Below are 27,108 nucleotides of genomic sequence, written 5' to 3' on the forward strand. Positions count from 1 at the left end.
TGCTGGCCACATACAGTCCTTACTGCATTTTCTTTCTTTCTTTTTTTTTTCCTCTCTTTCTTCTTCTTTTTACAACTCTTTAAAAATGGAAAATCCATTCTTAGCTCACAGGCTGTACAAAGACAAGCCATAGGCTAGCTTTGGCGCATGGGCTATAGTTTGCTGGCCCTTGTTTTGGTGCATTGACCATTGGAATAGAAGCGTTCAGTTAACATTTCTATCAGTGCTTCTGACACCAACTCATTTCACAGGGGAGAAAATTGAGGCTGGGGAACTTAGGGAGATGTTCAAGGTCACATAGCTAGCTAGCAGCATGAGCAGGCTGTAGGTCTAGGAGGAGGTGCAGGGATCAGTTGAGGGGAGGAGACACACATGGCTCCCTGACCCCAGCCCCGCCCTGTCACCTTCCCCCAACCTCCTGCTCCCCTAGGCCCCTCCTGCCTCTCACCACCAGGTCCGGGGGGAACAGTGCGTAGGTCATCCTGGTGATGTTCTCCAGGGAGAACTGGAAGGAGAAGTTGAACATGCGGAAGTCCTGGAAGATGGCAGGACAGTCCCGGGGACAGATGTCCTGCTGCCCAGTGAAGGTGGAGATAGTGAGGGAGTCTGTCCAGAAGGAGCAGGGTTGCATGCCTGTGAAGCCCCCATCGATGTACCTCTGTGAGGAGTGGAGTGAGAAATGCTCATCATGGGTCAGAGGTCTCATCCCCACTCGGGAGGGCTTCAAGGGACAGCAGGAATGAAAGACCCTTCAGCACCACCCTGAGACTCGGTGGGTGAGTGGCATGAGTGAGCTCAGGGCCACTTGGTGAATCCACACTGGGCTCTAGACCCCCAGCCCAGTCCTCTGCTCCTGCACAGCCACCCTCAGCATCTTAATGGTGCTGACACTGGGGCTCCCAGGGCTCTGTGAGGGGGACCAAGCTGCCCTGCAACAGTCTCACCATGTGTCCACCCTCAAGGCCTGCCCCTTCTTGGGGCTTCTACTCCCTCACCTATGTGTGAAGGGCAACAAATACCAAGGCTCTACCTGTTGAGGATGCCTGGGAATTATCTGCTGACAGGCAATATGGGCTGCATCTACTGCACGAATCTTAATCTCTGGACCTGATTTTCTCTCTCTATAAATGTTAAATGAGGAGGGGGCATGAGTTAGACCATCACTACTCAGCATGTGGCCCATGGACCAGCTGGTTAGAGAGAGGTGCAACCCCTCCTAGAGGGACTACATCGGAACTTGCATTATCTTACGAGACCCTCGGCTGATTCATGGGCACATTCAAGTCTGTGAGGCACCAGGCTGGAAGGTCCCACATCCTCATCACTCAAGGTTCCAGGTCCCTGCACTTCAGGGTCAGTGTTCTACACTATCTGTCAAGTCTGAGGGAATCAGACAAGTATGTGGAAGCTTGATTTGCTCCAGAGAGAAACTTGCTAACTCTGGGGGCTCCCATGGCATTCTGAGACACCCCTCAGCTCTCTCAGATGTGGGTTACAGGGATCCCGGGTCACCCCCCCACCATATGGGAGCACTTACCACACCACGGTAGGTTGGGGGGATGAGGCCACAGTACACGGGGACGAAGCAGCTGCAGTACAGGGCCTGTGGGAGAGGACAGGCCTGAGAGGCAGGGGCCCGGCCAGGCAGGCTGCTCACCTAGCCAGCAGCCTGGACCTCCTTAAACCCATGGTGAAGCCACCACCCTGAGAAACAGAGCCTGGAGTTCAATTCCTGGCCTGGCCCTCACTAGTTGGGCCTACTTGGTCTGGGCCTGACATCTGAGCTTTAAAGGGAGAGGATGGCCTTAGTATCTCTAGGGTCCCTTTTGACGTCAAATTTTCATGATTCCCATAGGATTCAAAAGCCATCAGTGTGTGTCTGTCTCAGGCCAGGTCTTGGTGATGCTCTAAAAGGGGGATCAAGCAAGGGACAGGACAGTGCAGTAACAGGTGCTTTGATGGAGGTAAGCATGGGCTTCATGGCCTTGAGGGGGCTGGGGCAGGGCAGGGCAGCAGTGCCTGGAGTTTCTCCAGCAGGAGAAGCAGGGAGGAGGGCGGAGGCAGGGGACTAAGCAGAGGATGTGGCAGGTGGTAAGGCCCAGAGACCTGGTTCTGTGAGGTTTGCCATGGCTGGTGTGGTGGGAGGGGGAGATGAAGGGAAAGGGCTAGAGAGAGAAAGCTGCCATAGTGGGAGATGAAGTCAGAATGCGGGTGGATGTGAGGAGGCAGATCTGAATATCAGGGTGCTAATAAACCCAGGAGCTATGAAGTGGGCAGAAAGGATGTGTGTGCCCACTGCCCATGCATCTCCTTTCCCTAGGATTGTGGCCAGGCCAATGTGGGGAAAGGCCCAGTACTTGGAGGAGGGGGAGCATGGGTGGAGGCCAATACAGCTTCACCCCTTTGTCCTGAAGGAAATTGGGTCTACCCATGGCACTCTCCAGCAATTGTAATGTATAGATTAAATTTATATTAATGAGCTTAGAACAGTGCACTATTGGGTTGCCACGTACTTTTCTGAGTATTAACTGATTTAGTGATAATACAATCTTTCGTCAAGGGCCACTGATATCAGGGCCCATGTCCCCTGACTGTTCCCCCAAACTGGGAGTAATTCAGGGAGGACTCACTGCAACCCAGGCTGGGAGGCCCTAAGGGAGCCATAGTCACACCCGGGCAGAGAAGTTTTAGGTTGAGCACACAGGGCTGGGCAGGACACATGTAAAATCAGGGGCTGAGCCCCCGGGACTCTGGTGGTGAAGGGTTAAGGTCCATGATCCAACCCGGTTCCTCTTGGGCTTCTCTGTGCCCATCTCACCTAGCGCTGAGCCTTGCACGGAGAGATGCCCGGGAGATGCCAGGGCATGAAGGAAGGGAAGGACGAGGGAAGTGAGGCAGACGGGTGGTGCTTCCGGGGCTGTCCTGAGAGAGCGGGTGCAGCCTCCAATCCACCCCACCACCCTTCCCTCCCTTTTTTAACCAATCGCCTTGCCTCAATGAGCTCTTCCTTGGATGTGTACTCTGAAACCACGATACTCTCGCCATCAGTCAAGCGGGTGAGGCACACGTGGAGCTTCCCTGTCGCGACCTTGTAGGAGTCCTCAGGCAGGACCTGGTACAGAAACCGCCTCATCATCTGCACCATCTTGCAGGATGGAGACAAGGGCCCAAGGAAGGATTTCTTCACCTCAGCCACACCCACATTGAGGACTCTGAGGTACTCTTCTGTGGAAGAAGCAGAGACAAGGGTGTTAGTTGGTGGCCCCCAGGGGCCCGGGGGGTCTACAGTGATTTCCCCATCTCATGCTGCATCCAACAAATGGGGACATCTAGAATTCTGAAGCCTGGAAGGTCCCAGGCACCAGCCTGCCATTTTGCACATGAGGAAAACATAGCGCTGAGGAATGAAGTCACCGGCTCCAGAGAGCCCACAGCTAGGCAACGGCAGGGCTGGATCCAGGCATCCTGACTCGCTGTCTGGGAGAGACTACGTGACAGAAACTTTCATATCAGTGGCTGAAAGAACATTTTCCCACTCCAAAATAGCTCTCCCAACTTCCTGTCACCATGCCTGGAAGTCTACTGCCAGACCGCATTTTGGGGGGTCCTGTATGAGATTCCCATTAAAACCCTGATGCAGATAATACAGTGGAAAGTCTTTACCAAATGACGCCCTGGGACACTTTCTTAGTACCCCACTGAGTCTATGGGCAGGAACAGGGTGTTGGCCTTGAGGCTGGTGAATCGCCCCATGAACTTTGACTTCAAATAGTTACATCATCTTTCCTTTATAGCACCTGGCACAAGTCTGAGAGAGAGAGAGATGACCCTAAAACATGGAGCATGCAAAGGCCACACACCAGGTGCTCAGCGGGCAGCTGTGCTGTTGAGGGAGAATCCCACCCAGGAAGCTTGGGTTGTAAGCTTAATAAAGAGTATAATTCTCACAATACTATGAGGTAGGTATTTCTTTTTTTTTTTTTTTTTTTTTTTTGTAGAGACAGAGTCTCACTTTATGGCCCTCAGTAGAGTGCCGTGGCCTCACACAGCTCACAACAACCTCCAACTCCTGGGCTTAAGCGATTCTCTTGCCTCAGCCTCCGGAGCAGCTGGGACTACAGGCGCCCGCCACAACGCCCGGCTTTTTTTTGGTTGCAGTTTGGCCGGGGCCGGGTTTGAACCCGCCACCCTCAGTATATGGGGCCGGCGCCCTACCAACTGAGCCATAGGAGCCGCCCGAGGTAGGTATTTCTATCTTCATTTTACTGGTAAGGACACTGAAATTCAGAGGAGTAATATAACTTGCCCAAGGTCAACCAGTTAATAAATGAACAAAGCACAATTTTATCCTGGGATGTGTGACCCCAAACCCAGGTTCCTTCTACTATGCTAAGCCCAAATTTCTTCCAGAGCCGAGACTACATCTGCTTGCTCAGACCACTGTTAATTTCTATCCTGTGCAAGCCCTGTGGGAAAATCAGGAGTGGAAATACCTCTATAAAGGAATGCTAATTTTTTTTTACCAATTACTTAATCGAAAAACATCCTACATGGAAGCACTTATAGCTAGTGTCATGTAGCAACGGCTACCGGGAAGTTGTATAGTTGTGAGCTCTCTGCCACGGGAGGTAACCAAGCAGAGGCTGGACAAGTACCTCCGTCAAAGAGCTTATTAAAGGGACTCCTACATGGGTGGTCAGGGCTAAGAGTCCTTTCAACTTTGAGATTCTGGAATTCTAGTGGGTGACAGGGACAAAGCAGTGGACAAAGAGAGGAGCCGAGGCACAGAGAGGTTCAGTGATTTACCCAAAGTCACACAGAGAAATTTGGGGACAAGTCGCAACTAGTGATGCTGTATTCCTCCTGTGCTTTACAGTTCACAGATTATTCCCCACCAGTCTTAGAGGTATGCAAGGTAAAAAGCTTCAGCACCATTTTACAGATGTGAACACTGAGGCAGAGAAAAGCTAAGTGTCTTGCGGGAGGTCCCAGAGCCAGACAGTGATTTTTTCTGACTCCAAACCCAACCTTCTTTCCCTGAGTGTCCGACTCACCCCAGGGATGAAGGGGCTGAGTGAGCCTGAGTTGCCATAGTGATGGCCTTCAGAATCACTCCTGCAATATGCATAGTAGGACGGACCTGAGAAACAGCATCTTTTCTGTCCCTCTCTTACAGGGGAGGGTGCTCCTGGCAGGCGGGAAGGCCCTGAAGTTTCTGTTGGCTGTATCAGGTGCTGACATGTACACATGGTGTTTCCCCTCAAGGGAAGGCAGCGGCTAACTCACAAGCAGGTCACAAAGCATTTGGATGCCAAGGCGTTGAATCACTGAGGTCTCACCCATAAGACCAGCTGGGACAAGGAGTCTAACCAGGGTGGGGACACACTGCTTTTGGAATTCATAATGAGCAGCTTGATGCCCATGAGTGTCAATGGCCTTTCCCACAATGCCTCTGGGGCAGGTGATCCAGCTTGCCCAAGCATTCCTGGACTCCCAGCAAGAGGCACTACTGGACAGATACAAGGAAATTTGTCCTTATTGTTCAAAATCATACATGCTCACTGTGAAAAGAAACGTTTTAATGTAGATAAGCAAAAAGAAAAAAAATTAAGGTATCTTATAATCCCACCATCCAGAAACCAACATTTGGTTTATCTTCCTCGTTATATATTTTATTTTTATTCTTATTTACCGAGAGTCCTACTATTTATACTATTTACAACTTCCTTCTTTCACCTAATACATTGTGTTTTTCCAGTTCAATAAATATCCATTTATAGCCTAATTTTAAAAGCAGCATGGAAAGCTATTGTAAGGTTATATACCATTATTATCCATCAGGTCCCCAGTGGGGGTTGGCTATTTAGTTTCTTTTTGTTGTTGTTTAGTTTTCTAAACAATGGTGCAGTGAACAAGCCTATGCTAAATTCTTTGCCCATGTCCTTAATTATTTTCCTTAGGATCAATTCCTAGAAGTGAGAATGCTACGTCAAAGGCACGCTTGTTTATAGACTTGTAGTGCTTCTGTGTTGTTTTTTTTTATAGAGATAGAGCCTCACTTTATCGCCCTCGGTAGAGTGCCGTGGCATCACACAGCTCACAGCAACCTCCAATTCCTGGGCTCAGGTGATTCTCCTGCCTCAGCCTCCCAAGTAGCTGGGACTACAGGCGCCCACCACAACGCCCGGCTATTTTTTTGTTGCAGTTTGGCCGGGGCCGGGTTGGAACTCACCACCCTCGGTACATGGGGCCAGCGCCCTACCCACTGAGCCACAGGCGCTGCCCTGTAGTGCTTGTTTTAATTTCTGCTTTAGTGTAGTATTCATTGACAGTCAATTCTTGGTCATGCAGGAGTGGTGGTGAGTGACACGGACAAAGCAGTGGACAAGATAGTGGAATATTGACATTTCCAATGTACTCACATCTGAAAATGGTGCTGTCTGGAAATTAGTGATGTTCCAGCCAGAGTCATGTGGCCAGAGAGGGAATGGACAGGAGATTGTCTGATTCCTCCTAGTCTGGTGTTCAGTTTAAAATTCTTTCTTGCTATTCACTAGGGCCACAAACCAAAAGATGCCTTTGTCTCTGCCTCTTCTTTCTTTTCTTCGGGCCTCTGTATACCTGTGGTCTGCCTCCCTCTGTGTCTCTTTGATTCTGTCTCTCTCCTCTCCTCCTCTCTGTCCTCTCACTCCTTCTCTTTTTCAACCTAAGGGAGAAACAACTATCTTCTGGTTAAACAAATCTATGTTGATATAAAGTCAAGTGTTAAGCATAGCACTTGCTGGGTGCTGAGAGGAGGAATAAATTTAGCTTACTTCTTTATGCATCGCCATACTTTCCAGAACCTTCTCTAGTTTAAAGGCCTCCTTCCAAGCTGCAGGCTGCTAGGCTCTGAGACTGTGTTTCACACTGACCACAGCAAGGTCGAATTTAGAAGCAGCACTGCAGGCCCAGAGTGTCTTGGTCAAGGAACTCAAGGTTGTCTGTGCCCACCCCCTACCCCCCAGCTCACACTAACTGCCATCTACTTCTGCTCAGACAGCAAGTCTTTGTGGTCCTCCTTCTCCCTCCTGAGGGCCTGTCACTGTGCTTTGCCCATCAAAGGCTCTTCAGAAACACTCCCTGCAAGCTGGAAATTCCTCCAGGGAAGAGAGGCCGTATTCCCTTCACCCAGCAAGCCTTCCACAACACTTAGTGCTTAGAGCTTGTTCAATGTGTGAACAAAGCAAAAGAAAAGGCTGAGAATAATGGAAGTGCTGCCAGGGAAGAACTACTTAAGTTAATTAACCTTGAAGGCAAGGTTATCCCAGATAGATGGATAGAAACAGTTAACCGTGCTGATTAGTGTGATCAACTCACCAGGTTTTGGGGGGTTTTTTTGGTTGCAGTTTTTTTTGGCCAGGGCCAGGTTTGAACCCACCACCTCTGGCATATGGGCCTGGCGCCCTACTTCTTGAGCCACAGGTGCCACCCAACTCACCAGGTTTTAAGTGAATAAGATGCTGGGAATAGGAGATTTTGAAGGGCACTTGAAGACATATTTCCAAGTTTCAGCCACTCAGAGAGTCTTTTACTCTTTTTTGTGCTCACATGTATTACTTGGAAAAAGCATAGGTTTTGGAGCCAGGCAGATTGGTTCAAATCCCAGTTTCACCACATCCTATGTGGGTCATCACCAGCCAGTTAGATAACTTCATTTAGCCTCAATTTTTCCATCTGTAAAATGGACATAAGAACACCTACCTTCCTGGGTTGTCAGGAGGCACATATTTTTAAAGTGCCTACACACAGTAAGTGCTCTGTATTGGTATTCTAGTAATCCCGTGTGTGATCATGGACGAGGATTCTTTTTTTTTTTAATTTGGCCGGGCCTGGGTTTGAACCCGCCACCTCCGGCATATGGGACCGGCGCCCTACCCACTGAGCCACAGGCGCCGCCCTATGGACGAGGATTCTTGATGATTCTGACTCTCAGCTTGCTTATCAGAATGTGGAACAATAATCCCTACTCACATCCTTATCAAGTTGTGGTCAGGCTCACTTGTGGGCCAGATCAAAAGACCAAAGCAATAGCCTGGATATGTGCCCTGCTTCAGAGTAATAGGCATGGCTGGCAGTGTACTCCCTCTCCTATCAACTTGGGGGACCCTACAGGTTTAGTAGGGGAAAGGGGGAGCTAGAAAAATTATTGCAGGTAAAGAAAGGGGATAACCATGTTTTTCTTATTTAAATGGATAATATTCCCCCCCTTCAGGAGGACAAGGACATTCTGTTTTATTCACTCTTTTCCCCTAGAACGTGGTAAGCACTTAATAAGCCCTGTGCCTACATGCACGAATAATGAATAAATGAATGGATTTCAGAAATCAGAGGACACCGAGACCCAAAGAGGGAAGTAGCTATTCAGTGACCCAGGGGTTTCTCTTCCTCTCCTCCACATGGCTTCTTGCTAAGTGAAAAATCCCAGAAAGACAGGCACTTGAGGCTGACGACTGAGCTGCTGGGGATCCCATTCACAGCGGGTGGGAATTAGGTCTGCTCTGCTGGATGATCTGCTGCGGAGCACCGGACTGCGGGACTGTCTGCGGCTGACTGGGAGCCTAGCAACAGCCTCCAGCTCGACCAATCACCGCCAGGCGCCGTCGCCACCCGCCCTGCTCTCCGCATCCCCGGGGCGGTGGGTACGCTCGCGGCGGGCGGATTGGCGGCCGCCGCAGCCCTTGGGGAGGCGCCGGAGAGCAGCGCTTTCCCAGGAAAGCCCTGGCAAGTCTCAGAATCCCTGCGTGGAGCATCTGAGACTCTGCTCCTCCTACCTGGTCCCTAATTGCAGGATGAATTGTAGGCTGAATTTCTTTTCCTTTTTTTTTTTAGACGGAGTCTCACTATGTCACCCCAGTAGAGCGCTATGGCATCACAGCTCACAGCAACCTCAGACTCTTGGGCTTAAGCGATTCTCTTGTCCCAGCCTCCCAAGTAACTGAGACTACAGGTTCCCACCATAACACCTGGCTATTTTTTGTTGTTGTAGTTGTCATTGTTGAGCAGGCCCTGGTCGGGTTTGAACCCTCCAGCCCTGGTGTATGTGGCCAGCACTCTAACCACTGAGCTACCAGTGCCGAGCCTGTAAGCTGAATTTTCCTGTGGGTATATCCTGACTACCCGACTCCACTATAATAATAATTCTTTTTTTGTTGTTTTGTTCTTAACTTTTCTTTTCTTTCTTTCTTTTTTTTATTAAATCATAGCTATGTACATTAATGCGATCATGGGACACCATACACTGGTTTTATAGACCATTTGACACATTTTCATCACACTGGTTAACATAGCCTTCCTGGCATTTTCTTAGTTATTGCGTTAAGACATTTATATTCTACATTTACTAAGTTTCACATGTACCCTTGTAAGATGCACCGCAGGTGTAATCCCACCAATCACCCTCCCTCCGCATATCCTCCCCTCCCTCCTCTGCCTCTCCCCCTTCTCCATATTCTTAGGTTATAATTGGGTTATAGCTTTCATATGAAAGCCATACATTAGTTTCAATAATAATTCTTATCTTAACAATAATCCTTTACCCAAGCAGGCTTTCCTGCCTGTAGTCTCAGTTTATCCTCATAGTGATAGCCACCCCACCAGCAGCAGTGACCTTGGTTTATTCACTGTATTGTTTCTATGCCTACACTGCAGTGGCATGGATTGAAAAACAGTTTGGTTTGAAGCTCCAGCATTGCTTCTAGAAGGCCCTTAGAGACCCAATGGGACAGTAAATTTTTGGTCAGGAAGCCTTTGTTCAAAACAAATCTTAATAGCCAGGCGTTGTGGCGGGCGCCTGTAGTCCCAGCTACTCGGGAGGCTGAGGCTAGAGAATCGCCTAAGCCCAGGAGTTGAAGGTTGCTGTGAGCTGTGTGATGCCACGGCACTCTACCGAGGGCCATAAAGTGAGACTCTGTCTCTACAAAAAAAATAAAATAAATAAATAAATAAACAAATCTTAAATGGAAACCCAATATATAAAACAGCTAAAAACAGGACTGTTCTGGGTTGAAACTAGATGGGCTTCTAAACCCTGTCCCATTGCCCCTCCTCACCTTAGGAAGAAAGCCTGTCAAAGCATCACCCTGAAACTCTTCAACTTCTTGGAGCCTGGATCAAAAATACTACTCCCAACTAATTCTCTCATTGTATAGGGAAGAAATCTCACCCAGGATGAAGGTTAAGATAAATAAACATTGGCTAGGTGGATGGATAAATGTGAAGGGGTGGATACACCCTAAGTCATGCAGTTTTTGTTAGTAGAACTAGAATGTATGAGAAAATCCGGGTTTTTCTGCTGTGTTCTGAATGCTTGGAGGCTTTAGCCAAAAGCAAAACAACCCTGACCTATTTAGCACTTAAAACCAAACCAAATCAAACCAAACAAAACAATCTTTTTTAATGGATGATAACAATCCTCCACACAGACCTTTCTCTAACCCTAAGAGTTTGCTAAAGAATTGGGTTTAAAAGTTCAGATTGTCTTATATCAAGTTGCTATGGAAACAGGTGCCTCCCGCTGGTTCATCACTTGGGCTTCATCACAGTGTCCTCAGCCTCTTTCCCCATCCTCTGGTGCTGGGCCTGAGGCTTCCTTCTGCCCCCATGTGCCTCTCCCTGGGAATCCAGGCACCCCTCCCTACATTGCACTGCAGGGTCTCACTCAGCACCTAAAGTGAAGGAGGCAGAGAGGGCTGTGTCCAGAAAGTTCTCTAGAAACTATAATGCATTCAGGGCTGTTGCCCCCACCCTTTTCTCTCTAACTATTTTCTCTGGTGGACTTAGAAGTCCCCTTGGGATCCTGCTCCAAGGTAGAATCCAGCACTGACCCCATCTAGGCTGTGGCCCATTGTGCCCTACAGATTGTGACAGCTGTGAAGTGGCATCCCTAGTTGTTTTGCTCTGTGCGTGTGGTCAGGGGACCTCCAGAGGAAGTCCTCTAAAAGTATATCCTCTCTTGGGATTCTTTCTAATTAGGGCATCACCACAGACAAAGGCCCATGCCTCCCTGCCAACTAGGTTCCCTCCCTTTCAAAACCCTGATGAGTAAAGCTAATTTCTGCCAACGGGAATTATTCACGCCCAAGCTGTCTGACTGAGGCTTCAGTTGTTGTGCCCATCACCTAAGCCCCTCTCCATCTATGTTATGTGCACCTTGAAGTCCTCATGAAACAACAGGGTTGTAAGACCGCCCCAGCTGTTCACCGCTCTTAACAGCTCCTACCTTTTGGTACCTCCTTGTCCCGGCCTCTGTGCCAGGCTCGGAGGCCTCACTGTCTTGTTTAATTTTCACAACACTCTTTGGGGGTAAGTACTAAGGTTATCCCTCTTTACAGATGAAGAAACTGAGGCTAAAGAGTAACTTGCCCAAAGTCATCAGCTCGAAACCAGCAGAGTTGGCCTCCAAGTCGTGAGGGCCTCAAAACCAATTCTGTTTTTACCACAGCTTGCTGCCTCCACCAGGCACACGCCCTTCACCCCTCAAAACCCAAATTTCCCGTAGTGGCATGAGAAGGTGGGACCAGACAGCTCCATGAAGGCTCTCAGAGATCTGCCTCTCTGGGATCCAGCTGAGGCCCACCTCCTAAGAGCTCAGTTGTCCTCCTAAGAGACAGGAAGACTTTCTTCAGAGTGACAGAACCCAAATCCCATGTTCAAATGTAGGCCTTTGGTACCCAAAGCCTCTTCTCAGGCCAGGTCAGTCTCTTCTCTACCAGTAAAAACATCCTGAAAAGTCCTGCTACTCTCTACCTACCCACCCCCACTTTTATTCCAGGACTTACCCTAAATCACAGCTTACCATCTTCCTCCTCTGTAAAGCCTTCCCTGATCACCCTTCTCTGAGCTCTCTCTCTCCCCTTCCCCTAAACAACTGCCTCTGGCATGTACTGTCTGTGCCGTTGATCTTAGGCTGTCCTGAGCTGACTGCCCTGTCTCTCTGGGTGGCTGCATCCTTTGAGGACAGGACCTGTATCAAGAATACCCTTCTCCCCCATTATTGCCTCTCTCAGTGTTGAATACTTAGTCGGTATTTGAGAATGAATAAACAAGCTATTTAATGCTCTAAGAGTAGGGTGTGTTCTGTTTTCCCGGCACACTGTAGGAACTTAATAAATGTTTCCTGAATAAACGAATAATAAATGAGTGAAAGATTAAAAAAATGAATGAACAAACTGAAGGAGTCTAAACAGGGTTTTCTATTCTACTAGACTGTTCAACTGGGCTGACAAGCATCTTTCCTAGTGGTGCTCAGGAAAGTGGAATTCTCTGGCAACTTAGCCAGTCTGATAGAGGAAACCAGGGAGCAGGCGGCTGCGTCCAGCTCACTTCTAACTGGTGCTCTCACGTGGATGGACACGAGACTCCAAGCTGGGCCCAAGGAGAAGATTCTTCCTTACATGGTGGTCTCAGGAGAACAGAGTGGGGTTACCCTCAGGACCCGTGGGTCAAATCCCAATTCAGGGGAGCCAAAAAAGTCTGGAGGTTTGTGTACCATTTGTTTGCCTGTTTTCCCCCTAGAATTGGAAATGAAGCTCAACTGTCTTTCCTGAATTTGAGCCCAAAGTGAAGCAAAGAAAACAAAGCTATTTTAGTACAGTCTAAGTGAGCTGGTTTAAAAATGGATCCACCAAAGGCAGTGTGGGATCCTGGATTGGATCCCGGGACAAAGAAAAGACCTTAGTAGGAAAACTGGTGAAATTCTAATCCAGACTGCAGTATAGTTAAATAGTGATGTGTTGACATTGATGCCTTCATCTTAGCAGGTGTACCGGAGTATGTAAGGTGTTAACACCGGGGGGGGGGGGCAGGTGAAGGAGATGCACAACCATTTGCACTATTTTAGCAACATTTCTGTAAATCTAACAGTATCCCAAAATAAAAAGGTTGTTATTATTAAATTAAAAAAAAAAAACAACAGATCGAGCAAGGCTGTTAGACACACAGTTCATGTCTGCTGAGCCTAGGGGGTGGATTAATGTATGTCACCTCCATGAGTTGCTTTCCAAAAGGATGTTTCTACTGGCTAAGCAGCACGTTCAGAGCTTTACCAGATTTTCCATTGTATGTTCTTCTACCTAAAAGTCTAAAGAATGGTTTGGGGAAATCTTTATCCATTTTGCTGGAGAGGTTTAAACATGTAAAACACAAGTTCCTTTAAATGAGTTGAAAGGTACTGATTCCTACATGGTAGTGGGGATTACAACCACCACCCCATAATAACATCATTTCTACAGTATTTTATTTATTTATTTGTTTTTTTTGTAGAGACAGAGTCTCACTTTATGGCCCTCGGTAGAGTGCCGTGGCATCACACAGCTCACAGCAACCTCCAACTCCTGGGCTTAAGCGATTCTCTTGCCTCAGCCTCCCGAGTAGCTGGGACTACAGGTGCCCGCCACAACGCCCAGCTATTTTTTGGTTGCAGTTTGGCCGGGGCCGGGTTTGAACCCGCCACCCTCTGCATATGGGGCCGGCGCCCTACGGACTGAGCCACAGGCGCCGCCCTATAGTATTTTATTAAAAATCAGTTTTGCACCTGGTTTCTTGTACCCTCAATGAATCCCCAACAATGAAAAAAAAATCTGTTTTATGTTTTATATCTGTCATGTCATTTGTTTTTTTGTTTTGTTTTGTTTTGAGACAGAGCCTCAAGCTTTCACCCTGGGTAGAGTGCCGTGGCATCACAGCTCACAGCAATCCCCAACTCCTGGACTTAAGTGATTCTCTTGCCTCAGCCTCCCAAGTAGCTGGGACTACAAGCGCCTGTCACAACTCCTGGCTATTTTTTGGTTGTAATTGTCATTGTTGTTTGGCAGGCCCAGGCTGGATTTGAACCTGCCAGCTCTGGTGTATGTGGTTGGCGCCTTAGCCTCCTGAGCTACAGGAGCCAAGCCTTGTCATGTCATTTGATCTCATTTTCTTAACCAGTGTATAACTAATTACTTGGCCCATGGAATTTAGCAAGAAAATTGGCATGTTACTTACAAAGCACCTTCTGAAATGATTATAGAGAGGATGCAGAATGTAGAAATTTAGAGAAATCCTAGTCTTGGCTCTGTTGTATAAACCTGGGAAAATGATCTAAACTCTCTAAATCCCTGTTTCCTCATTTGTAAATGAGTATAAATATAGTATCTGCTGAATAGGGTTTGGAGGATTAAAGTAAATGAGGCGCATAAAACACTTAGCACAGTACTTGGCACATTCTAAGTGCTTGGCAAATAATTATTAGCATGACACTAGGATGGAATCTGAGCAGTCCACCTTTTTACAGAAAACACTGCCATCTTGGGCAGACAACTAATTCTGGAATGATTTTTTTTTTTGTTTGTTTAGAGACAGATTCTCATTCTATCACCCATGGCAGAGTGCTGTGGTGTCACAGCTCACAGCAACCTCCAACTCCTGGGCTTAGGCGATTCTCTTGCCTCAGCCTCCTGAGTAGCTGGGACTACAGGTGCCCGCCACAACACCCAGCTATTTTTTGGTTGCAGTTTGGCCGGGGCTGGGTTTGAACTCGTGAACCCTCTACCCTCGGTATAGGGGGCTGGCGCCCCATCCACTGAGCCACAGGCGCTGCCCTCTGGAATGATTTTTAGTACAGACATTTTGATTCTGAAAGTGTACCCAGCAGCCAGGACTGAAATCCAGTCTACATCTGGGCAGCACACACATAGACACGCACGGTCACATGCACAGACACACACGCACTGACACATGCATGCCCATGTACAGACACGCACACAAGTGCACACACGCATGTGCATACATGCATACCTTGCACATGCACACACATACACACTCACATGTGCGCGTGCACACATACAGGCACACCTGTAACAGGAAACATGGAAATTCTCATTCATGTCTTAAAGAACATTGGAGAGAGTCCCAGCTCCAGTGATATTGTGAGCTGGGCTAAAGAGGAACCTCTCCAGCTTCAGGAAAAGAGCAACAAAAAGCCCAATACAAAATAAACTATAGAACAAAATTGTAAGACATGGTTGACCTCACAAGAAAGAAAAGGAAGAAATGAAGAGGGGACTGAAAACTAGTGGCATGAGAAGGAAATCTGATGATACGGTGGCTGCGGGGACTGTTACCAGATCAGAAACTGGTCAGGACGAGGACTCTGGTCTTCAGCTAGGTGAAGTGAGACCTCTGCTTAAAGCCGGGACTGTCTAAGGCTGCCTGACAATCGAAAGGTACCAGTGGCTTGTGCCTGCCAGGGCTCCAGGTGAAAAAAAGAAGTGTCCTGTAGAAAAAATCAAAGCCCTAAGCCTCCAGTACACATAGTTTAGAGCTTGAACTGATGTAACCTACAGAGTAATTAACATGAAAATTGGTCCCAAGTTGTTGATAACCATGGGGTGTCTGGCGAGGGCCAAAGCAAACCAGCTGAAATGGGTTGTTCCACCCCGCAGGTTACACAGATATCTCATAGAAAAACCAAGTCCTTGCTGAGTGTAGTGATGTACATCTGTGGTCTAGCTACTGGGCAGACTGAGGCAGGAGATTCATTAAAACCCAGGAGTTGCAGACCAGCCTGAGCAACATAGCAAGACCCCATCTCTATAAAAATTTTTTCTTCATAAGAAGAAAAAAAGGTGGGTGGCGCCTGTGGCTCAGTGAGTAGGGCACGGGCCCCATATGCCGAGGATGGCGGGTTCAAACCCAGCCCTGGCCAAACTGCAACAAAAAAATAGCTGGGCGTTGTGGCGGGTTCCTGTAGTCCCAACTGCTCAGGAGGCTGAGGCAAGAGAATCGCATAAGCCCAAGAGTTAGAGGTTGCTGTGAGCCGTGTGACGCCACGGCACTCTACCCGATGGCGGTACAGTGAAACTCTGTCTCTACAAAAAAAAAGAAAAAAAGAAAAAAAGGCTAGGCTCAGTGGCTCACACTTGTAATCCTAGCATTCTAGGAGGCCAAGGTAAAATGACTGCTTAAGGCCAGCAGTTTGAGACCAGCCTGAGCAAGAGCGAGACCCCATCTCTACAAAAAATAGAAAGGTTAGCTGGGCATTGTGGTGGGCACCTATAGTCCCAGCTACTTGGGAAGCTGAGGCAAGAGGATTGCCTGAGCCTAGGAATTCAAAGTTGCAGTGAGCTATGATAATGCCACTGTACTCCAGCCTGGTTGACAAAGCAAGACTCTCAAAATGAGTCTCAAAAACAAAACAAAACAAATAAATATAAAGAAAAAGGCCCTTGTGTTGGCTCAGTACCCTTGGCTCAGTGGTTAAGATGCCAGGGGTGGCACCTGTGGCTCAAGGAGTAGGGTGCCAGCTCCATATGCCAGGGGTGGTAGGTTTGAGCCCAGCCCTGGTCAAAAAAAAAAAAAGATGCCAGCCACATACACCAGGGCTGGCAGTTTCGAACCCAGCCAGGGCCTGCTAAACAACAACGACAACTACAACAAAAAAATAGCCGGTACTTGTGGGCGCTTGTAGTTCCAGCTACTCAGGAGGCTGAGGCAAGAGGACCGCTTAAGCCAGCGGTTCTCAACCTGTGGGTTGAGACCCACAGGAACTGTATTAAAGGGCCATGGCATTAGGAAGGTTGAGAACCACTGGCTTAAGCCCAAGAGTTTGAGGTTGCTGTGAGCTGTGACGCCGTAGAACTCTACCAAGGGCGACATAGTGAGACTCTATCTAAAAAAAAAAAAAATGCCCTTGCACAGATGAGTTCACAATTACAATACTTAAAACATTAATCAGATCAGATTGGATTCTAGTCATCATTGTATGTTTGTTTTAATAAAGTTTAATTGGTTCTCTAAGACATTCTTTTTTTTCACTTTAATGCCCTCAGTAGAGGGCCAGGGCTTCACACAGCTCACAGTTGTTGCAGTTTGGCTGGGGCCGGGTTTGAACCCACCACCCTTGGTATACGGGGCCGGCACCCTACCCACTGAGCCACAGGTGCCGCCCACCTATGGTTTTCTATTTCAAGATAATTTTCTTTCCACTCATTCATCCATTCATTCAACATTTATTCATCAAAGACTTATTTTGTGATAATATTTCCCAGGCACTGTGCCAAGAACACATCCATGATTTGTCTCTCACCATACTGTCCAAAGGGGGTTTTCCCAACCCTAAGTTACAGATGGGAAAACCAAGGCTGAGGGAAGTCACTGGCCAGCCAAGAACCCACAGTGCTTGGTAGCAGACCTAGAATTCCAGCTCTGTCCTCTTCTTTCCTGGGATCTGTGCTCTTCACCCATCCTGGCAGCATCTCATTCCTCAACTGAGTGACCAAGGACAGGAATCACCAAAGTTAGATTCTCATAGAGGTAGCCTTGTCTCCCTAAGGCCAGGCGCGGAGGCCCCTGTGGGGCTGCTGCCTGGAATACACCTTGAGCCAACTACCAGTGACAGTAACTTTAGCCATCCTGGCTCAGGGCCTATGGGGGCCTTCAGTCACTAGGAGGGAAGGGGCTGCCCGAGGCAGCTCTGGACTCAGGTGTGGGAGGCAGATCAAAATACTTGTAGCTTCCTCTTGAAACATAGGTAAAGGTCTGAAAAAGGTCAAAATGTACTATGAGTTATTTCTTTAAAACTGCCCCTTTTGGGGAATTAAAACCTACATTCCTGCTGGAGGCCAGTAATCAAAGTTGCAGGAACATGTTCTTTGCTGTTTGTTTTCTAGCATCTGAAACCACAGGAAATGGCTCTACAGAATTGTCTGGACAAAGGTCATGAGATCATCTTCAGGTCAACAAAACCACCAACTATAGTTGAACAGTAGCCAAAGCCATGACACGTGACACTGGTCACACAGACCCGAGCCTGACCGCTGACCGCCCTCCCCCCTTTATAAAGCCCTGTATTTCTACTTAAAGACAAGGTGGTGGCCTTTTTTTTCAAAACCTGCACAAATATTTTATTGTAACTTAAAATTCATCCCCTCGACAACAGATAATTCACACACTGAATAGTATAAGAGACACAGTGAAGATGCATGTGGACAATTAACTAAATAGATGAACGTGGAGATGTCATAAAAGCCAAACTTTGTCAGGTCATTGGATTTCCTGAACATAATATTGGCAAGAAAAGAACTTTCAACACAAAAACATGTAGTTAAAAAAAAGTCACTTATTTTATTTACTAACTTTGAAAATGACTAAAGAAGTCTTGAGTATGGAGTTATTGTGTTATTGAGTAGATTTAACTCAGTTGTGAAATACTCCAAACTCCAGGTTTACCATATAGAAAAGTACTATTTACGTACCTCACAGAGGTGTTGTGAGGATTTGTGCTTATAAAGTGCTTCAAGGCGCCTTCGAAGAAAGGCAACACAGAAGTATAAAACAATCTTACGTATTTCAAAAAAAATGAAAAGACAATTTGTGGCACAATGGGAAGGTTGCCTACTATTTAAAGATCACTTGACTATTTATAAAAAACCTTAACCTTGTGGTTTGTTTTTTACAATGATTTAGGAGAGCACATTCTCACTGTTGCATTCTTATAAAATAGCCATTCTTGATCCAGGCTGTGTTGTTGGAATCACTTGAAGAGTTTGTTAAAAAATATAGAGGCTTGGGCCACAGCCTAGAACTACAGACTTAAAATCTCTAAGCAAGACATTCAGGTACCTACAGTTTTAAAAGGATCCATAGGGAATTCTGATGAATACCAAAGTTTAAAACACATTACTTTAGGGAAAAAATGTCAACATATCTAACATTGATTTTCTTCCTGGAACATTCTTCTTCTTCTTCGTCTTTTTTTTTTGCAGTTTTTGGCTGGGGCTGGGTTTGAACCCACCACTTCCGGCATATGGGGCCGGCGCCTTACTCCTTTGAGCCATAGGCACCGCTGATGGTGGCCTCTTGAGACCCTCATCTGCTGCCCTCTTCATTTGCCAGCAAATTAGTAAACTTCTTTCCTTTTCCTCAAACCACTTGACTTTGTTCTTCATTCTCACTGATTCAGCCTGAGGACAAGTCCTGAACTTTTGGTAACACTCTGTCTCCTCAGGAGGAGTCCTCTGGGTCCTGCTGTGCCCACAATTGTGAGCCAAGGGCTCCTACAGCTCCTCTGGCCCTCTCTTTGCTTTGTAGGTCCTTTCAAAGCCTGTTTCCTGTCTAGTAGGACAAACTGCTTTCCTTTCCAAGAACACAAGCATGTTTCTGCTGCCGGAGAATTGCACCAGCCTGCCGCTCATCCCTAAGAGCAAACATCACTCCCTCTCCAGCTAATCCATCTCAAGGTCTTCCCAGACCAACCCACCTGAAACTGCAGCCTTGCGTCATCCTCCCACCCTCCCACAACACATTTTCTATGTGCTTAGTTATCTATGGTTTGATTCCATCAAGAGAATGTCAGCTTCCTGGGGGCTACGTCCAACTGTTTTCACTGTTGGGTCCCCAGGCCCCAGGATGAGTAAGTAGATGCAGGGGCTATTTCAGCCTCAACCTCTTTGTTTGTACCTTGAAGGAATTAGGCTCAAGGAGTGACTTTCAAACTGAAATAAAATTTTGGACAGATCCCCACATATAAGATGAACAACAGAGGGGCTGCATAGTGAAGCTGGGCTTCAGATAGGCCCTCCTCCTGCTCTCCCTCCCCAGCCCAGAACCCTGGGGCTCCCTGGAACACAGTTTGGAAACCATTGGCCTAAGTGAGGTCCACCTCCAACTAAGCACTTTCTAAAATGAGGGAGTTGGACTTACCAACCTTCTTACAATAACATTCTAGTGTTATGCATCATATCCCTAACTACAGAAAATTATCTAAGAGCCAAGTAAACCCCAAAATGCAAATTACAAAGACAGTAGCTAGGAAATATCAGGAGTTTATCAAGTGGCTCTTGTTTTAAGGCAGTGCATGGGAGCTGTGAGACCCACATATCTCAGATTTCTCAAACAATCCAGTTGATTAAATGAGACACTGCATCTGAAACAATGAAGATCGTGCACCACCAAGTGCTAGAGTGGGTGGACAGAGTCTGTCAGCAGAGTGGACATCTCGGGAAGAAGAGATCCAGTGTGGAGACATGGATGGCGTCTTGGGAGGAGGTGATCTCTCTGGAGAGGAGAGCAGAAGGTCACTCTAGGCAGGGGACACAATGGGTGCTGTGGTACACTGCCCAGGCCTCCTGCAGGACTGAGGCACTTGTGCCCGTGCTACCAGGAGGGCAGTTGCTGGTGATTCAGAGCAGAGCCCCACCCCCGTAACAGACTGGGCTTGACCTTGTGGTTATGGAGTCACATTCTTGGTCTCAGGCAGGGGAAGGGGTTTCTCCATTACCCTCATATCACCATTACTGATTGTGGTGAAATTGCTATTTCTCCCCAGTATCCATTGTCTTCAGTTCTGATTCTCACCTTCTTCTTAAGTAACTGAATTTCCAACTTTGAGCTGGACATGTGGCCACTGAAAATAAAAACTTCATTTCCCAGCCTTCCCCACAGTCAGGGATGACCATGTGACTAAATTCTGATCCACAGGATATGGCTTACAGGATGTATGTCACCTCTAAGCCCTGCCCTCAAAGAGAAGAGGTATGCCCTCCCCCTTTCCCTTTCTGACTAGCCAGAGTGTAGATATGGCAGGGGAGGGGGACCCTCTTGAACTACAGGGAAAGGCAGCACGTTTCAACTGCCAACATCAGTTGACCTGCACTGTCACCACCTTCTGAAGGCATCACATGTCTCCACTGCATGGCTTTGTCGTGTTGTCATGCCATGTCCTTGCTAGAAGCCTTGGTTCCCGTCCAACCTGTCCGTACCTGTCCAACTTCCCCTCACCTCTCAAGCACTAGCTCAACTGCCACTTCCATGAGACCTTCCATGATTGGGAATGTTCTCTCTCTCCTTCTGCACTCCAATGCTTTTTAATTTTCTAACATTAATTTTCTAAATGTCTCGCATTATAACCATTTAGTGGCTGCGTTCAAGTAAGCTCCTTGTGGGCAAGACCAGAGTTCCATTTTGTATTATATCTTTGTCTCCTCTGCGGAGCCTCGTGTATGCTCAGTTAACATTTGTGGAAGGAAGGACTGGCTTGTCATGCAGTTTTTATGGGGATAAGGGTGCCAAGTGATAGTTTATGCTTAAGTGGGGATGAGGTTTTAAGTCTGCCAAATCTCCATTCTCTGATAAGAAAAAATTATATTTTTCAAAATTATGTAAATGCAGCTTTGAGGCAAGTTTCCAACCCTACTTCCTACCAGATTGGAAATTCTAGATCCTCCACTGGTTGTCATGGAGACCACCTCTCCTAGGTGAATAAATGATTGAATGAAGGTTTACTTCATCTCTAAGGAAAACCAGGTCCTGTGCTAAGTGCATTCACATGTTCATGTGTCCCCCAAATTGGCCCTATCAAAGGACTAAACTCATGTGCCAGAGGATGGAATTTCTGCTGCCTCAATCTTCCCGAGAATAAAACACACAATCTAAGCTCAGCACAGAGAAGCCCAGACCAGAACAAAGAGGGGCTACAGCCTTGTGGACAGAGGCCCAGGCCACATGTTTGAGATTTTTTTTTTTTTTATTGTTGGGGATTCATTGAGGGTACAATAAGCCAGGTTACACTGATTGCAATTGTTAGGTAAAGTCCCTCTTGCAATCATGTCTTGCCCCCAGAGATTTTTTTTTTTTTTTAGAAAAAGAGAAAAGCCTCTCATCATACACAGACAGTGTGACTGTTTACATGAATTATGATATTATCTGCTGACAAGTTTTTAAAACTATTAAGAATGTTGGCTGGGTACCCACACCTGTAAATCCCAGCACTTTGGGAGGCTGAGATGGGAGGATCACTTGAGACCAGGAGTTTGAGACTAACCAGGGCAACATAGTGAGATTCTGTCTCTACAAAAAATTAAAAAATTAGCTCAGCGTGGTGGCATATGCCTGTAGTCCCAGCTACTCAGGAGGCTGAGGCAGGAGGATCACTTGAAACCAGAAGTTTGAGGTTGTGTGACCTATGATTATACCATTGCACTCTCCCCACCCCCACAACACAGCGAGACTCTGTCTCTATAAATATATACATATATACACATACATGTACATATACATAGAATGTTCAACAAGATTGCTTAAATGAAGATCAATATGAAAAAACCATCCACGTTCTTTTATATCAGCGATAATCAATTAGATTAGAAAATGCCACAGATAAAGATCCCATTCCCCATAGCAACAAAAACTACAAAGCTCCCAGAAATAAATCTAATAAAAGACACAAAATCTTTACCGAAGGATAAAAGAAGTCCAGGATAGAGAGATAAACTATATTTGTAAATGGAAAGATGTAATTTCAGTCAAAATCCCAACAGAGCTTTTCATACAGGGATAAAAAGGGCCAGAAATACTAGAAGCAATATATGAAGAGGAAAGGAGGAAGGGGAGGAGAGGGCTTGTCATGTATAATGAACCCCTTACCATAAGGCTATCGTGATTAAAACAGCAGAATTTAGTGCAGAAGTAGACAAAGTAGTCAGTGGAAAAGAAGACAGACTCCAAGAAGGGCTAATGGAAATTCAAGAACTTGAATATACCCATGAACTAAAATAAAATCTTAAACCCCCAACCAACTAAATGGGCCCACTCTTGGCCAAAGGACCCTAGCAAAACTTTAAAGTTGAGTTGCAGGCTATGAGGAGAAGGGAGGTTAGATGTGCCTCATTACACCCTCTCCCTTTTGACATTACTCTTTGTAACAGTAAGATACTAAATTATGAACAGGCTTAAGGTCAAGCAAGACAAAGTATAAACCACACCTATAGGCCATCCATGTTTTATCTTAAGTTGAAAAGTTCCAAGTCTTTAGACAAAACTTCATTTCTTTAACCAATTACAAATCAAAGAATTTTTTTCTTTTTTTTTTTATTAATTTTAAATCATAGCTGTGTACATGAATGCAATCATGGGGCACCATACATTGGTTTTATAAACAGTTTGACACGTTTTCATCACACTGGTTAATATAGCCTTCCTGGCATTTTCTTAGTTATTGTGTTAAGACAGTTATATTCTGCATTTACTAAGTTTCACATGTACCCTTGTAAGATGTACCGCAGGTGTAATCCCACCAATCACCCTCCCTCCGCCCATCCTCTCCCCAACCCCATTTTTTTTTTTTTTTTTTGAGACAGAGTCTGATTTTGTCACCCCTGGTAGAGTGTGATGGCATCAGAGCTCACAGCAACCTCAAACTCTAAGGCTCAAGTGATTCTCTTGCCTCTGCCTCCAAAATAGCTGGGACTACAGGTGCCCATCATAATGCCTGGCTATTTTTTTTTTAAGAGACCAGGTCTCATTCTTGCTCAGGCTGGTCTTGAACTCCTGAGCTCAGGCAATCCACCTGTCTCGACCTCCCAGAGTACTAAAATTACAGGTGTGACCCCACCATGCCAGGCCAAATCAAAGAATCTTTAAAGAATCTTTAAACCCACCTATAACCCTCTGCCGCATGCTTTGAGATGTCTTGCCTTTTTAGGCGAAACCAAAATAAGCCTTCCATGTATTGACTTAAGATCTTATGTGTACCCAGCACTCTGGGAGGTTGAGGCAGGTGGATTGCTTGAGCTCAGGGTTTGAGACCAGCCTGAGCAAGAGTGAGAGCCTGTCTCTAAAACTAGCTGGGCATTGTGTCAGGTGCCTATAGTCCCAGCTACTCAGGAGACTGAGGCAAGGGAATCACTTGAGTCCAAGAGTTTAAGGTTGCTGTGAGCTATGATGCCACAGCACTCTACCAAGGGTGACAAAGTGAGACTCTATCTCAAAAATAATAATAATAAAAATAAAAGAAATAGTTTATGTGTAATTCCTCTCTTCATAAATGTATAAAACCAAATGTAACCTGGCTACCAAGGAAATATTTTCTCAGGATTTCTTGAGGCCATGTGCTCCAAATCCGTCACACATATTTGACTCAGAATAAACCTCTTTAAGTTATTTTACAGAGTTTGGTTTTTTTCCGCATTAACATACTAGAGGCAGCATTTCAACTGAGTGTGGAGAGAGGTGCTTCTAACTGGTTACCATATGGCAAAACGATTTAAAAATTAGATCTCTACTTCAACCATCAACAAAATAAATTTCAGATGGGTTAACCTAAATATGAAAAATTTAAAACTTTTGAAAGACAATGTAGAGGAAATCATCAAATACAAGATACTTAAAAACACATTTGGCCAGATTTATGCCTGTAATCCCAGCACTTTGGAAGGCCAAAGTGGGAGGATCGCTTGAGATCAGGAACTCCTGGGCAATATAGCAAGACCCTGTCTATACAACAAACTATGCAGAAAAAACAGCTGGGTGTGGTGGTGTACTGTAGTCCTAGAGGCCAAGGCAGGGGTGACGTGAGCCCAGGAGTTCAAATCTACGGTGAGCTATAATCACACCACTGCATTCCAGCCTATGCAACAGAGCAAGACTCTGTGTCAATAAACAAACAAATGAAAACAAACCAAAACCCCACAAACTGTAAGAGGAAAAGATGAATACATATGACTACGTTATAGTTAAATTTTTCCGACTACATTAGGATCTCCTGTTTGCAGATGGAGAGACTGATGTGCGGGATGTTCAATAACCTGCCTCCAGGCCACAGTGTGAAATGGCAGAGCTGGAAGCAACGTGCGGGGCTGTGCTCTCTGCATCCTCCCTCCATCACAGCGGCCTGTGCCCCCATCCACCCTCTGTCCTCTGTTCCACCACTTTCAGGATTTTCAGGAGGCCTGTTCTCTCACTTCATTAAGCTTAACCATCACCTGCTCGGAAAGGCTTCCTTTACCATCCTTCTAAAATAGTCCCCACTTTGTTCCCTGACCCTTTCTTGCTGTAATGTTATTCGTAGATCTTATCACTTCTTGGCATTACATTAGAAGTTTCCTTATTCCAATGTTTATTATCTTTTTTCTCTAGAATTTCTGCTCCACAGGGCAGGCACTTGGTCCTCAGTGTCTGGAATAGAGCCTGGCACAGAACGGGAGCTCAGTAAGTGAATAAATGCACCTCCTGGCTTGGCACCCGTAGCTCAGTGAGTAGGGCGCCAGCCACATACACCAAGGCTGGCAGGTTGGCAGGTTCGAGCCTGACCTGGGCCTGCGAACAACAATGACAACTGCAACCAAAAATATAACTGGGCGTTGTGGTGGGCACCTGTAGTCCCAGCTACTCGGGAGGCTGAAGCAAGAGAATCGCTTAAGCCCAAGAGTTTGAGGTTGCTGTGAGCTGTGATGCCACAGCACTCTACCCAGGGCAAGGGCAACATAGTAAGACTCTGTCTCAAAATAAATAAATAAATGAATGAATGAATGAATGAATAAATAAATGCACCTCTGCCCACCGCCTATTGCTTCCTGGCCCAGGATGGTGCTTGTTCCTCTGGGTTCACAGCGCATCCCCATCCTCCTGTCTGGGGCCCCTGGACAAGCAAGGCGGAAGGTGAAGGTACACCTTCCATATTCTCCCCCCACCTTTCTTCCCAGTTTCTCCTCCTGGGGGACCCCCTCCTGCCTACTCCTCCAGCCTCTGGGTTTTCATCTTTCCAGCCACCTGGAAGCTGGTTAACAAATCCAGGAGATGGGGATTTAAAGTGTTACGTCTCTCTAGGGTAGTCGCTTTTAAAAGAGCCCAGACCTGAGCATCTGTTACCCCCTTATACGACTGTGCTGTGGTGTGACTTCTGATGTTTGGCGGGGATACTGCCCTTCCGTCTGGCAGGCCCAGGGAGAGGAAATGGAGGGAGAGGGAGAGAGCGTCTGAGCTCACTGTCTGAGTCAACCTCCGGATGCCACTATCCCCCTCGGCTTCTCTTCCTTTCCTGCCATCCATGCCTGGCTCTGTCCCCCAAAGCAGCCCTAAGCCTCCCTCAGGCTCTGCTTTGTGGAATCCTTCCAGAGACTCCCCAGAAAACCAGAGCAAAGGCCTTACCCATTTCAATTCCACAGATGACCAGGGCCGCGATCACGGCACCTGCTGATGTCCCAGCGAAACGATGGGCCGTTTCCAGCATCCGGGGGGCCAGGTCCCGCAGGGCATCCACAGCCCCAGCCTGGTAGAAGGAGAGGAATCCACTGCCTGAGAAGGAGATGGAATGCGGGGTGTCCGGATCTCCCTTGAACACCTGTTCATCCATCTCTCAGCCTCAGGCTGCCCTTGGGAAGGAGGAACCACTGTTCAGCACTCGCCCGGCTGGGCCTGGGCTGCTGCTGCCTGTCAGAACTCGCTGCTCAGCTTCCCTGGCAGCCGGAGCCTGGAATGCAGCAGCGTCTCTGCCCGATCTGCTGGGGCAGAACAGGTGGTTCAGGCAGTCTCCTGGGCCAGCTCAGCTCCACCAGGAGGCAGCCCTGGAGGTCAGTAAGGGGCCCCGGGGCCCAGGACGAGGTGCACAAGGTCCCTCGGGTGTGAGATCAGGGTCCTGGTCCTAAGGGGCCTCCTCTGGCTTCATTGCTTGGTCAGATTCATCCGGGGCACAGGCTCTTCAAACCTTTGCCCATCCTTGGTACACCTAGACACATTCATGGCTACAGGAAGGCCTGCCCAACGAGGCGGGCACCGCCCAACCCTCAGCCTCACACAACCAGTTGCAAAACCTCCCTGATGGTTATCAGTGGCGGCCACCCTACTCGACAGCTATGGGCAGGAAAGGACTCACAAGCCACCTCCTCAGAAAGACAGAGCCTCCTCCCCTGCAGAACGCAGCTCTGGTATCTCAAAGAGACGTACACCATCCAGTCCCCCCTCTGCAGCACCCCTCCCTGGGTCCTCTGGGCTGCGTGGTATAGGTGGCAATTATTTTTATTTGCTCTTCTTACATAAGTACCTCTTTGTTTATTTGCTTATTTGTTTACCTACAGGTTAGTATTGCCCATAGGCAAAATTGGTTAGGATTGCCCATGGGCAAAATTGTCAAGGAAGTTTGGCTTCAGGGACACCTCCCACCACCGCCTATCCACTTCTGCCTATCTCTCTCCGGGGCCGTGCACTGACCCTTTGACCTGTGATCAGTGCCTCTCACCAAGCCCCATGCCCTCATGCCGTCTCCAAAGTGTCTGGAAAGAAATCAATCTGAAATCTCGGTCATTCTAAGTGTTTGGA

General features: G+C 47.1%; 1 protein-coding gene across 2 annotated transcripts in view; it reads right to left on the reverse strand.

The window, feature by feature from the left end:
- PNPLA1 (patatin like phospholipase domain containing 1) overlaps positions 1-26,527 on the reverse strand; it is a 41,243-nt gene extending 14,716 nt beyond the window's left edge. Inside the window, exons 1-4 of one of the 2 annotated variants that reach the window (XM_053602654.1) lie at positions 25,942-26,527; positions 2,993-3,225; positions 1,538-1,603; positions 449-658 (exon numbers count right to left, since the gene is read on the reverse strand). In XM_053602654.1, coding sequence (XP_053458629.1) covers positions 449-658; positions 1,538-1,603; positions 2,993-3,225; positions 25,942-26,146 — 714 coding nt within the window. In that variant the 5' untranslated portion in view covers positions 26,147-26,527. Of the gene's footprint in view, positions 1-448; positions 683-1,537; positions 1,604-2,992; positions 3,226-25,941 lie in introns of those variants that run through there. The other variant, XM_053602655.1, reaches the window with a different exon arrangement.
- Positions 26,528-27,108: the final 581 nt, after the last annotated feature.

Source organism: Nycticebus coucang, chromosome 9, assembly GCF_027406575.1.
Source record: "Nycticebus coucang isolate mNycCou1 chromosome 9, mNycCou1.pri, whole genome shotgun sequence".
Lineage (NCBI taxonomy): Eukaryota > Metazoa > Chordata > Mammalia > Primates > Lorisidae > Nycticebus > Nycticebus coucang.